The sequence below is a fragment of the Lepidochelys kempii genome, chromosome 2, assembly GCF_965140265.1.
Source record: "Lepidochelys kempii isolate rLepKem1 chromosome 2, rLepKem1.hap2, whole genome shotgun sequence".
Taxonomy (NCBI): domain Eukaryota; kingdom Metazoa; phylum Chordata; order Testudines; family Cheloniidae; genus Lepidochelys; species Lepidochelys kempii.
In genome coordinates, this window is record NC_133257.1 from 220379335 (window position 1) to 220392311 (window position 12977).

Consider the following 12977-nt stretch of genomic DNA (forward strand, 5'->3'; position numbering starts at 1 on the left):
TGTGGTTGGGCATGGGAGAACAGATGATCAAGAGATATGGTCTCTATTAATACGATGAAAAACTCAGGGCTAGTGCTGGTCAGAAAATGGAATTTCTGATCCTCGGGATAATTCTGCCATTTCAAAATTAGTTTTTGTTCTAAATCAGAATGAAAAGTCAAAATATCAAAATTTCCAGTGGAAAAATTTCCTACAGCCCCCCCCCCCCGCCCACCCCATTTGATCTGGAATTATGAAGACATTTTTGTTTCACTATGTCAAAATATTTCATTTCAATGTAAATATTTATATATTAATATAAAAGTCAAAGTGAATCAAAAGAATAAAGTCAAAACAAAATGTTTCACCATCAGAATAAAACTAGAAAGTCAAAATGAGTCACTGACTTTTTTCTGTTGAAAACTTCATCGAAATAGACATGTTCCTGCAAAACAGTTCAGCTGACACAATTGCATTTTCTGATGGAAGACTGTTTTGTCAGCAGTTTTCAACCAGCTCTACCTGAGAATCTCTGTTCTAAACCTTCAATAATCTGTGCTGCTATACAAATAAATAAAGTTAAGATCTGTACTCATGCTAAACACAAATAATTTTTCATTACTAGGGAAAAGAAGGTGAATTGGGACAAAAGGGGGATCCAGGACCACCAGGAGTTGGAGTACCCGGACCAAAAGTGAGCCTATTTTTTAAAAAAAATTGTGCCCAGTTTTCTGCAAAAATATCTGATAACTTGTAGTGAGAAGTTGGTTATGTCCATGGACTTCAGTGACAAAGTCTCCACAGAGAAGTGAGTTTCAACGGTTTAAAATTCATACTTTCAGCCATTATTCACCCTTCTAAATAAGTCATGTTTAAGTGATGGCATGATGCTAGCAAATGGGAGAGCAATGATCATGCTAATGAAGACTGAATAATATAGAAGAGTGATGAGCTGGGAGGAGCAAACAGAGCTCTCATAGAAGGTGCTGCCTACGCTACTTTTATATCACTTCTGATACACACCCATCCCTTGGCTGACTTGCCATGCCTTCACTCTCTCTCCTCCTTTATGTCCCTTCTCAAATCCCACTTCAAGGAGGTTTGCAAATTAGTCATATACGTAAACAAAGAAGCAAAACCCTGTGTAACTTTTGTATTACTCACCCAACTAACTGCATGAGTGCTCTCATGTCTGGCTCTCCTCCTAAAGTCCAATCCTCAGTTTTTATATCCTAGTCTCTTTAGGGCTAGTGAAGAAAGTCTCTAGGCCAGCACTAACTGCCCTAGGGTTTACTGAGATAGAGTCATAGCTGTGGGACAAGGAATGCAGTTTGTGTGGGAGAGGAAGTGGTTTCTGGGAGTTAGACCATTGGTGGTGGTCGGGCAGGCAAGGCTGCAATTACATTCAGGGAAGATGAAGACAAGATGTCTACTCTCTGCAGGGTGTTTGTGTGACACCGACAGACCCTGGTTGTCGGCGGGCAGGATCGAACTTGGGATCTCTGGAGCTATGTGCATGAGCCTCTACCACATGAGCTAAAAGCCAACAGCCTGTTAGCTAAGGCTGTAGAGCAGACTCATTTTATCTCTCTCTGTCTAAGTGGTCTCAGTGCCACTAGATGGGACAGAACAGCACACTCAGAAGGTGTGTGGGTTACATTTGCAGCAGAAAAGAAGTGCACAGGTGTGCCCCCTTCCTGCTGTGCTGAGTCGTGGGAGAGCAGGGGGCATTATCCTCCTCCTACTGCACCCAAAGGCCTGGGGAGAATGTGGCATGAACCCTCTCCCCGCACCGCCTGATCCCTGAAGAAGAGTTCTGTGTAAGCTCAAAAGCGTGTCTCTCTTACCATAGAAGTTGGACCAATAAAAGATATTACCTCACCTTGTCTCTCTAAAATACATCCTAGAATACTTAAGGAACTGATTGAAGAGATCTCTGAGCCATTAGCTATGCAATATACCTATAAATAACCACAGAAGCATGCCCTTATGTTACATGCTAGCCATGCCATGTGAATACTAGTTTGTTAAATCTAAAGATACTTAAATTTGACAGAGGTGTGGCATTTTTAAAAAAGAAATGTAAAATGCATGAGTTGGATTTCTTGATTGGTATAATCAGCAAATCCTATTAAGTATAGTATTAAGTAGGAAGAGACTATTTTTGGACATAAATATTGCCCATTAACCAGTATTGTGCCAGAATGTTACTCCCTCAGTGTATAAAGTGCATGAGCTTACTAAGCTTTTGGGAAATAAATATTTATCACCTTTTAAGGGAGATCCAGGAACACCAGGAATCCCAGGAGAATCAGGAATGAGAGGACTAACTGGAAACAATGGGAAAAAGGTAAACCAGTATTTCTGTTTGCTGGATGTGAAAGCTTTAGGCTATATAGAATGATCAAATTCAGACCTCATTGCAAATTGAATCCCTCTGCTCCCAGGAGGGCAGCTACACAATGGAGAGATGTTCCTCCTGGGGGAAGGTTGGCACCAGTACCTGCCCTTTCCTAAGGGGTCTGCTGAGGTAAGACAGTTTTAAATCTGGATAGGTTTCCATAGAGCCCCACTGGCGAAGAGGCACTGGGCATTGAAACTGCAACTGTTCTAGCTGACCTCGCAAGGATGGCCACCTGTCCAGGTTTTCCCAGGATCATCTCCTTTTTTGTGGTAGCTGTCCCAGGAGCTCTGTCAGTACACAATTCCAGTTGTCCAGTCTTATGGGTTCAGAATCATCTCAGATTTCCCACTTTTTTTGTACCTTAGAGGTGGCAACCCTAGACCTGGTCCTGTCCATTTTGTGGATTGTGTTGGTCAGCTCTGGATTTCTGTTCTCACCCCCACTCAATACACACACTCCATCAGAGTGATGTAGCAGACATCTTGTGTCATTGAACCCCTCTTCCCCTCAGATTTTCTGCCAGTGGAGGATTAGTGTGGCCTTCAGTATCTAGCTTGCTTTGCAAGATCTAGTTCAGTCTGTCAGTCTGGGTCAGTAAACCAAACAAAACAAAGAGTACAAGTCCACTTTTCACTTCATACAACTTCTTTCTAGTGCCAGGCTAAAGGCTGAGGTATTGAATCTTTCTAGGTGAATGGAAAGCAGGGATGAGGTTTTGCAACTTAAAGTTAAATTATTTCACATTCATAAAAAATTGAAGTCAGTGAAAATCCACTCTCCCCCCAAAATGAAGGTCATTGAGTTTAGTAAAAATTGTAGAAAGCAAAAGTTGCTAGGGGGCTTATTTTAGTGGTGGCCTTTGTGTCTTCAGAAAAAAATGCATTCACAAACAATTATACCTTCTTTATAGTTTCCACATTCTTTGCAAGCACAAATATTAGCAATTGGGCATCTATCACATTCATTATAAGTGCAAGCAGGTGACTAGTCTAACTAGCGTTTACACCTACAGTGTATTGTGGACACAAAGAATTACAATTATTTGCAGACACAAGACTGGCTCATACAAATGGAGTCCAGGTTGAGGCCCAACTTAAAGTCATGCCCTATAATTGTACTTAAAATCAAAAGTTCTAATCAGAGGCAGATTTTTCAAGAGCTGGCAGACTATATGCACCAATTTAAGCTATTTAACACTTTTTTCTGTTTGTGAATTACTTACAGTCATGTTTATTTACTAATTTGTTCTTATTCAAAACAATTGGATGAAGGATTTTCCTGAATGCCTTTCAGTCTATAGATTGTTTATTACCTATTTGCCACACCTATTGCTTCAAGTATTTGCTAAATGGCATTGTTTCTGCTTCCAAATTGCATAGCTCACAATCTATCCCACAAAGAGTTTTTGAGACAGCTATGCAAGCACTTCTGGTACTTCCCTTATGACTATATGTGCAGAGAGTATCTTTCTGGTTGAAATTTCCTTTTTGGTAAAGTTCTGACCAGAATTGGTCACATGTAGCATAAAAATGAGTTTGTAGCTTTTATTAGATCATTTTCAGATTCTCTTTTGCAATATTTGTCCAACTGTAAATGGATGAATCTCAAAAGCAAATCAGGCCCTGATCCTGCAACTGATTCTGTGTGGGCAGTCATCTATGCCTGCATAGAGCTCTGCTGATTTCAATGGCATTCTGCATAGGAATAAGGGGCTGCCTGCAGAGACTCTCTTGCAGCTTTTGGGACCTAAAAGTCTGGATACTAACTCCAAACTGTTTGGTCTTTAAACCAAGCTGAAAAATCTGAAGGTTGGGTTATTTTTTGAGGCTGTCAAGCTGGACTGTTTCAGCTACACTGGATATAATTGAGAGAAAAAACTTTTTTTGGTATGTTGGGAGCTTGACCTTGCCCAACCCAGGAAAAGCATAGTGATCCAAACCAGTTCTCAGAATGTTAATAATTAGGATTTTGATTCTGTAGCATACACATCAATGTGAGAATTAATAAACTGATATAATTTTCATTAGGGGGAACAAGGAGTGCCTGGCTTAAGAGGTCTGGAGGGACCACCTGGGAAAGGAGATGTTGGCCAAAAGGTATGAATTATTAATATCCATCTTTGAGAAACATAACAAGGGTAAATGTTCGTGTTTAAACACAGTTCAATGACTGGTATAATTTTAATTTGTTATGGTCTTCCTTAAGTAATAGCTTCACCAGTTTACATGTTTGCTCTCAATAGAACTTGAGAGTGCTCAGCATGAGTATGTGGCAGAATGAAATACTAGTACTAAAATTAAAGTTCAAAATGATCATTGAAGTCAGTGGGACATAAATGTGCTCAGCTCCTTGGGGTCGGGGGCTACTTTTTAGTGCCTAAAGATGGCTTTAGGAACCTAGAAGGATATATTTAAAAGGCACTCATGAGAGTTAGATCTCTAAATACTTTTGAATCTTTCTCCCTAACTTTAGGCACCCAGGATTTTTTTTTAACTATCAAGTGTAAAATCTTTGTAGTGATTTATGAACTAAATAATTATATTTGGGTCAGGGTGACCAAGGAGAAAAAGGATCCCAAGGGGATGCTGGTGCTACAGGATTACAAGGGTCTCCAGGACCAAAAGTAGGTTTGTTCCTTCCTATGCTCCTTTTTCTACACTATACAAACACCTCTGGAATTTTTACGATATGAATTTATTGTCGACTCTGAAGCTTTGAGTTTTTTATGTTAAGCTGGCAAAACAGAAAAGTATATTTTCATCCTGCGCACTGAATGAGGCAGGGGTTCTGTGGAGAAATAGTAAGTGATTATGTTATTCAACACTGTCATTAAGGGGCCAAATTAATGTTGCAAAGGCACTGTTAATTCAGGCATTTCCTAAGCTTGGGGTGCTTAATTTTACAACTTGAACATTCTTTTGATGTAGTTTAATGTATTATATATAGAGAGAAATAATATCTATATATATGCCCTTCACACTGAAGCCATCCAGATCACACACACATACAGTAAAATAGCTCTGTTAGCCGAGAAAAGAAACAACCACCACCAAAAGAGTTAGTATTAATTTTTTTTTCACATACGTTGTTCAATCGGTGCTCATTTCAGACTTGAAGTTCAGTCTATGATCCTCAAGAGGTTTGTTAGCGTTTGCAAATTTGAGGAAAAATAGATTGATTTATGTTTTTTCACCAAATATTACCCATTTGATCTGAAATATTTTGACTATTTTATACTAAGGGTTGAACAATAAATAAATTAGCACATATACAGGAATACTTTATACTTATTTACTTTATACTTATTTTAAATTGTTTTGTTGTAGGGTGAGCCCGGAAATAAAGGCGCAGTTGGTAACCCTGGACCATCCATTCGTGGATCGCCTGGACTAAAGGTAAATTATCTGAGATTTGTCTGCTGGAGCCAAGATATTGAACATATTGCACTCAGTAACACTTATACCTCTCTATTCAAGTTAATTGAACTAAAGTTGCAATGGTAGAAATAAAGGCAGACCTAGCCCAGTTAGTTTAATACAGATGTATGCCTGTCTTTTGTTGTATTGTGGTTTATTTCATAGAGGAGAATAACTGTTTTGTCATTTCATTGAAGGTAAATTTTGTCAGAATGACCCAGAATGGCCCGTAAAAGCTGAGACTTCATATGTATACTGAAAAAGCTAAAAGATTTATTTTCAGCCTTTTGTAATAGAATGCCACCCACCATCTCAGCAGGGGAGGAGGATGTTTGATTAGCCCAGCAGGGAAAAAAACCTCTGAGATTCTGGGAGGAGGGGTGGAAGGGAGGAATAGGCTTGGCTGCTCAGGGGCCTTACAGACTTTCCCCTTCCTACCCCAAAACTCACACTGAGATGCGCCTGGCCAAAGAGGGGGCAAGAGATTCTCCACCTCTCTCTGCTACCATTGGATAGGCTATGGGACAAGGGAAAAAGGAGAGTAGATTGTCTTAACTCCTCTCTTCCTATACATTAAGCCCTCAGAGCATGCAGCAGCCATTTTTCTTTCATTGCTGCCCTGCCTGATAATGGAGGTATCATTTGAACTGTGTTTCCAAGATGCTGTAGGTGTGTCCGATTGCCAGTCTGAGATCGGGAAGGAATTTTTCCTTTGGGGCAAGAACAAAGTGTCATGTGGTCTGAGTTTTTGTGCCTTCCTTGCAGCATCCTGGAGGCCAAGTTGTGGGTTATTAGGGAATAAGGGCAGAAACTAAAAGTTAAGTTTACACATAATTTCATTGCAGTTTGGGGGCAGTGGCCAGCTCAGGTGAGAAGCTAAAAGGGGCAGCTCCCAAAGGTAAACATAAGTGACACACCCAGAAGATGGTTGGTGGACCCTATTATCCTGGAAGAAGAAGAGTAGCTCTCTCAGACTCTCTTCTTCATGTACCCTGGCTCCCCTCATGGTGCGGGGGAGGGTAGAGGATTCAGAGGTGGGGTGAATTCTAGTGTCTGGTCTGAAGGGGGCCAACCCTGAATAATTATTTTATATTGAGGCCATTTAATATCACACTGGAACCAAAAAATTGACTGGTATTATAATTTTGGGCCATTTAAATCCCATTTTCTTCCATCCTTGAACAACATATACAGTCTCCATTGTGGTTGTGATGCATTGTCTCTTGTTAATTTGCCACTCTTTGACTGGGCCAATGAGGTGTAGTACAAATCCCAGGATTCTGGCCTTGCTGCAGGTGATAGGAATGAAGATATGTCCTTCTAAAGTCCTTTCCTCCCTCCCCCACGTCAAACAGGCACTGCCAGCTATATTTACAGTGAGTGAGGAGAATTCCTGTTACTGTTCCGAGCATGGAAAGGAGAGATATTTTGCTAGGAGGGCAGGCTAGACTATGCAACAGTGAAGCTTTTTGATGGGCAGAGTCAAATCCTGAGGTTCTTACTGAATTTTTCCTCTCAGACAAAACTCCCATTCATCTCAGTTGCATAGTAATATGGCCAGGCTGCTCAGCCTACGGAAGTCATTCTCCTGATTTTACTTGGATCAGGCTCTCCTTTGAGTGATGTGATCTGACAAAACAAATTGCTTATGAACAGCAAGTTATTCTTTCAGGAAGAACTTTCTAGGAAATGGACAAACCTTTTTCTCATTGTCCCTCTATCACTTAGATAAGTTTCTTGTTAGGCCATCCACTATTTCTCCCTGATATATTGGGATGAATGGAAGTCCAGCTTCTCTGAATTTTCTTTGGCAAGCACAATGATTAGTAATTTTGTCCTGGAAGCCTCCCATCATTCCACAGTAGTGAAGTCAGATGAAGCAGATGAAACACAATGAGTTTGCATACCATTCAACTCTGGGAGCATCCTAGGCCATTGTTGGCAACTGCTGTATATCAGACACCTGGACAGCTTTGGTAGCGTTCATTGGACAGTTATTTTGGAACCAAAAAGGTATGGATATAGTTCTTACTGTCTCTTGGCAAAGAGACAGTCTTCTGCCTGTTGCTGGCTTGGCTATAGTAACTTCAGCTATACTTTTGAAATGAACAATTAGATAGCTGTCTTGCACTCTTTGGAGTATGCTGTGTCCCCATAGTTTTGAAGTTGGTTGCAGCTCAGTGATTGCTTTATGTAAACAACAATCTTTTAGGAATGTTACTTGAGCTCCTACTGGTGCATTCTGTTGGTGTTGATAAATTGCAAACTTTCTGCTGAAAATTAAGATCTTTGAGAGATCCCAAAGAAGGGGGAGGGGGGAAGTATAGTTGTTGGTCTAGGTTAAGCCTCAGTGGTACAAGGAGGTACTGCTATCTTAATTATGTAATAAAAGCTCAAAGCTAAGCTTGGTAGCACCGAGCAAACCAACTATCTATCAAGTCAGCAGTAAGTACAGGTTAGAAATTCACCAACTATACCCAGCAATATTCAACTGAGACTCAAGTTTCTTTCTGGAGCTCCACAGAAGCCCCATGTGGGAAGTCTGCAACAGAGGGGAGCTGAATCATTGCAGTTTCTGACTTTATTTGCCACAGCCCCTTCCAGGACCAGCACTTGCCACTTTTGGGGCAATACTGACTCTCCTGTAGGGCATCTGGCAGGAGAGAGGTTTTGCCCACTTTGTACCAACACAACAGCTTTTTGGCAGAAGTTCTGTCCCCTGATTTACACTGGCAGTAGCAGGCATAAAACACAGGTGAATGTGGCCCATTGATTGATTAGCATTATTTTAACCCTTGTTCTTTAATGAAAAGAAGTGTTTGGAATTAGTTCTCAAAGGGAGAACTAGCACTTTTTGACATGTTACATTTTTTTCACAAAATAATGTCAAGGGAGATCAGTAGTGAGGTAGAAAGAGATTTTCCTAAAATGTTGGAAGCTTACTGTGTAAGACCTTCAGTCACTGTCATTTTGGTGTCAAAAATAAGTGACTACGTGAAGCTGATTCTTTTCTGCAAAACCTAGAGTGAAGACGATAAATAATAAATTGTTTTGTGTAGGGGGAGCCAGGAGCAACTGGGCCACCAGGAAGTGATGGAAATCCTGGAGATTCAATAATGGGACCAATGGTATGTAGCATGTTTCTTTATTTCATGTTTGGTTGAAAAGAAATGTGAGAAATATTAACCATTTCAAAGAAAAAAATATGGTTGAATGATTTTGAAAAACCCAAACTGGCTGATACCTCTATCCCATCATTCCAAACTGAATGTAGTTATTTAATAAGCTTCTGACCAGTTTGAGAAATGTAAACAGATTAAATTACTCTCTCACACACCCAGCTCTGCAAAATCTCTACAACAGATCCCTCTTCTGGTCAAAGTTAGCTCCTCAAATTTCTCTATTTTTCGTCCTCTCGCTTGGTCTTTGTTCCATTCCTGTGAGTTTCACCCTCCACCCCACATTAAGGCCTGTCTGCACTTTGAGCTTGTGACAGATGTCAAACAGTTATAGTTGTGACTGTTAGCCAGGATGGGCAGGGATGGTGTCCCTAGCCTCTGTTTGTCAGAAGCTGGAATGGGCGACAGGGGATGGATCACTTGATGATTACCTGTTCTGTTCATTCCTTCTGGGGCACCTGGCATTGGATACTGTCAGAAGACAGGATTCTGGGCTAGAGGGACTGACCCAGTATGGCCATTCTTATGTTCAAGTGTTGCAACCCCAAGCAATCAAAAAAGTTATGAAAATTTAAAAAAAATTTAAAAAAACTTTTGGGCTCTTTATTTGCCTACTGGTTTTGGAACCTGAGACATACCAGGGGTACAATCCAGACAAGTGGGGGGCTGTGTCAGTCCTGCTCTACAACCTTGAGTGCCTTACAATGCCATGCTATAGTAGCTTCCATGTAGGCTGCTCACAAGCAGCCTTCCAGCATGCAAGCCACACCCTGAGTGCCTGTGTGTAACTGCAGCCTGCCAGCTATACCTTGGCTCTCACCAGCCTGGGTTATACTGCAGGGTGACCCCAACATCCCCCCAGTACCAGATCTTCCCCCAGAAATGTCCTGTACTGGAAAATCCACACCCAAGTGACACAGTTATACTGACCGAACTTCCAGTGTAGACACCGTTATGTAAATGGGAGGGCTTCTCTCATTGACATAGCTACCGCCTCTCACGGAGATGGAGCACCTATGCCTAAGCTCTCCCATTGGCATAGATAGCATCTTCACTAAGTGCTACAGGATACAGCGGTAGTGCTGTAAGTGTAGACAAGCCGAAAGACTATGTGAAAGGATATTGCACTTTGTTTTTTTCCTACCTGTTTGAACTTCCTTTGTTTTCCCTTCCAACTCGATGACTCCATTTACTGCTTAAATGCTAATTAAGGCAAGCACACATTCCTTTGTTTAGGACAGACCTGTTTGCCAATTTCTGTTTGGGCAGGGCTGTGGGATTTTTAACATGTGTTGATAAAATCATACAGGGAAACTTTACAACTTCACATACAATGTTGCCACACATTTTACCTGAACAATACTGACCAGCAAATTATGAGTTTTCAAATGATACCTTACAAGGCATACTTTTTGAACAAAGAGTACAACAATAGTGTGTAGGGTGTGAATACAGAGGTATATTCTGTCCCCGAGCCTTTACGGGGGCAGTTGGTTCAAATTTTCAAGCTTTTATCTGTATTTATGAGGGCGAGTGCAAAGGAGTCCATTCACCACAAGTGCCCTCCTTACGGCTAGGTCTGGGAATTAGCTCTCATCTCAGCTCCTTGCCATCAGTTGCTTGCACTGTAATCCCTCCCTCATTCCATGACTCGGGATGCTCCCTCTTCATGACTCGGTCCTTTGGCCAGGACACTATATAGTCCACCCCCTCTGGGGTAACAAAGTCCTACTGAACAAACTGTCCAGATGCTGCCTCAGACGGTCTGATGTTCCATCTCTAGGTCCTGTGCCACTTTTTCAGTGGCTGATAGGGTCCTGGACTGTAACCTGGAGTATTGGTGGGCCTGGTTTCCCCTATGACTAGCAATATAGGTCTGCTCAGTCTCAGATCTTGTTGCTGTTTCCCTTGGTTCCTTCCTACCCCACCTCTCCATCTCCTTGTCTATCTCTGGGTTTACCACTGGAGAGTCCTCTGCTCACAGTGGCTACTTCACCCTTCTCAGCTTTTTGTCAGACTCCCCAGTCCAGGGCAGGACCCCAGGCCTTACTCTCCCCCGGATCGCCTCCTTGTCCCTGGCCAACTCCCTTTCCCCTCAGGGAGTGACTGCAGACCTTCTCCCTGCAGTCTTCTTCCCCTTGCGCACCCCCTCTTTGTGGCATAGCAGACACACTCCCTGATTCTATGACTACCATGGACTTGCACTTTTCCTGGTATTCTTAAAGAATCGCAGAAGAGCTTTTTTTTTTTAAATGGGCCCTGTTTTCCTTAGATTCTTGATAGATGCTGCAAGGAAAATTGTGTTACTGTAAGGCCTCTTAGTTTTTTATACAAACACTGCCTTCACTGGTAGAGTCTTTACAATTCCAAGGGATATGATCTACCATTTCCTGAACATTACATGTTACGAATAATTCATCTTTGTGCATATTAATTAGAAATAAATTACTATTTAATCCACAATGCCCTGTTAGAATTCTAAATAGAGCCCTTTTGCTCTTCCTTTCAGGATCTTGGATTATAATCTACATTTTCAACTGTTGGGCATACTTCTCGAAATTCCTGCCCCCCCCCCACCCGCCTTTTGTTTCGTTTCTCCACAGTTTGTGCCATTCCCTCCTTAGCTCATTTTTGATTAGGTGTTTAAATTCCAGTTTGCTTCAGGGGATTCCTAGGTCAACTTGTTTGTGTTTATTAGCACTGTTCCGGTTCATCAATTAATTGATTGCTATCCCTGTATGCCCCAGCATCCAAGCTATTACTATGGTTATATCCAGTTGCACCCAGTTCAGTAGTTAGCAGTAATATTTCATCAAGAATATCATTTCCGCTGTCAGACTTACCACTGTAAATTGCCTGCAGCCCCGATAAGGAGGCAGACAGGATGGCCACAGCAGCACACACATCCAAAGCCCAATTTAGTGCTAACGTAATCTCTGTCAGCTCAGCTGTGAAGATGGTACAAAGTTAGTTTTATGGTTTTCTTGAGTCTGAGTGAGGGCATGCAGAAAGCTGTTCCCACTCGTCTTGTTCCCTCCTCTTTTGAGCCATCTGTATATGTCTGGCAATAGTGTCCCCATTTATCACATATATATTGATTTGCTAAATCTTGTATATTTACCAGTCTTCACCTTTAATTTATTTCATTATATAATTCTATGTCTATCTCAGGGGGAATGGTTTACCAATGACTGAGTATTTTCCCACAGCTATAGATTTTGGTCTCGTTCAATCATTTCTTTTCATTACAATCCTTTATCCACTTCTGTACCCAACTTACATGAGAGATTTTGAATTTTTTGTCCTACTCAGCCTCCACTTAACTCTCAGCAATCATTATATATTGGTTTCATGTTGTCATCTTCGCTGTTTCCTACTACTTTGGCCTAAGAGGCTAACTCTAGGAGTTTCATTCTTAGAAAGGTAGGCATTTAACTAGCTGCTATTTGGAGACTTAGTAGTGAAGGCTCCACATGTGCTCTGCAATGCCTGTGTTTGGATATAGGTCAGTTTTCTCTGTATTTGCTGCTGATCCAAAGGCCTAGCATCCATACTCAGTAATTGGTCTTGTTAGTGCTTTGTACAGCATTTCCACCATTTTTTATCTGCTCCCCAGCATGTTCCAGAGATACTTTTAAGTAAGAAGAAAAGGAGTACTAGTGGCACCTTAGAGACTAACCAATTTATTTGAGCATAAGCTTTCGTGAGCTACAGCTCACTTCATCGGATTCATGCAGTAGAAAATACAGTGGGGAGATTTATATACACACAGAACATGAAAAAATGGGTGTTATCATACACACTGTAAGGAGAGAAAATTCTACCTTTGCACTTACCTTTAATATTTTCAGTATGGTCCATCCAAGTGAGCTTGTTATCAAATATCACACCTAAGAATTTGTAAGTTTTCCACTATATTTATCTGTTGGTCATCTTTTTGGATTTTCCTTGATGTGAAGATCATTTCCTTAGTTTTGCCTATGGATAATTTGAAACTCC

The 12977-nt window shown here is 41.2% G+C and overlaps 1 protein-coding gene across 2 annotated transcripts in view; it reads left to right on the top strand.

Annotated features, from left to right (window-relative positions):
- COL28A1 (collagen type XXVIII alpha 1 chain) overlaps positions 1–12977 on the top strand; it is a 118152-nt gene that overhangs the window by 53498 nt on the left and 51677 nt on the right. For both annotated transcript variants that reach the window (XM_073333869.1, XM_073333870.1), the window contains exons 18-23: positions 605–673; positions 2258–2329; positions 4411–4479; positions 4935–5006; positions 5710–5778; positions 8859–8927. In XM_073333869.1, the coding sequence (XP_073189970.1) occupies positions 605–673; positions 2258–2329; positions 4411–4479; positions 4935–5006; positions 5710–5778; positions 8859–8927 (420 nt within the window). The remainder of the gene's footprint in view (positions 1–604; positions 674–2257; positions 2330–4410; positions 4480–4934; positions 5007–5709; positions 5779–8858; positions 8928–12977) is intronic.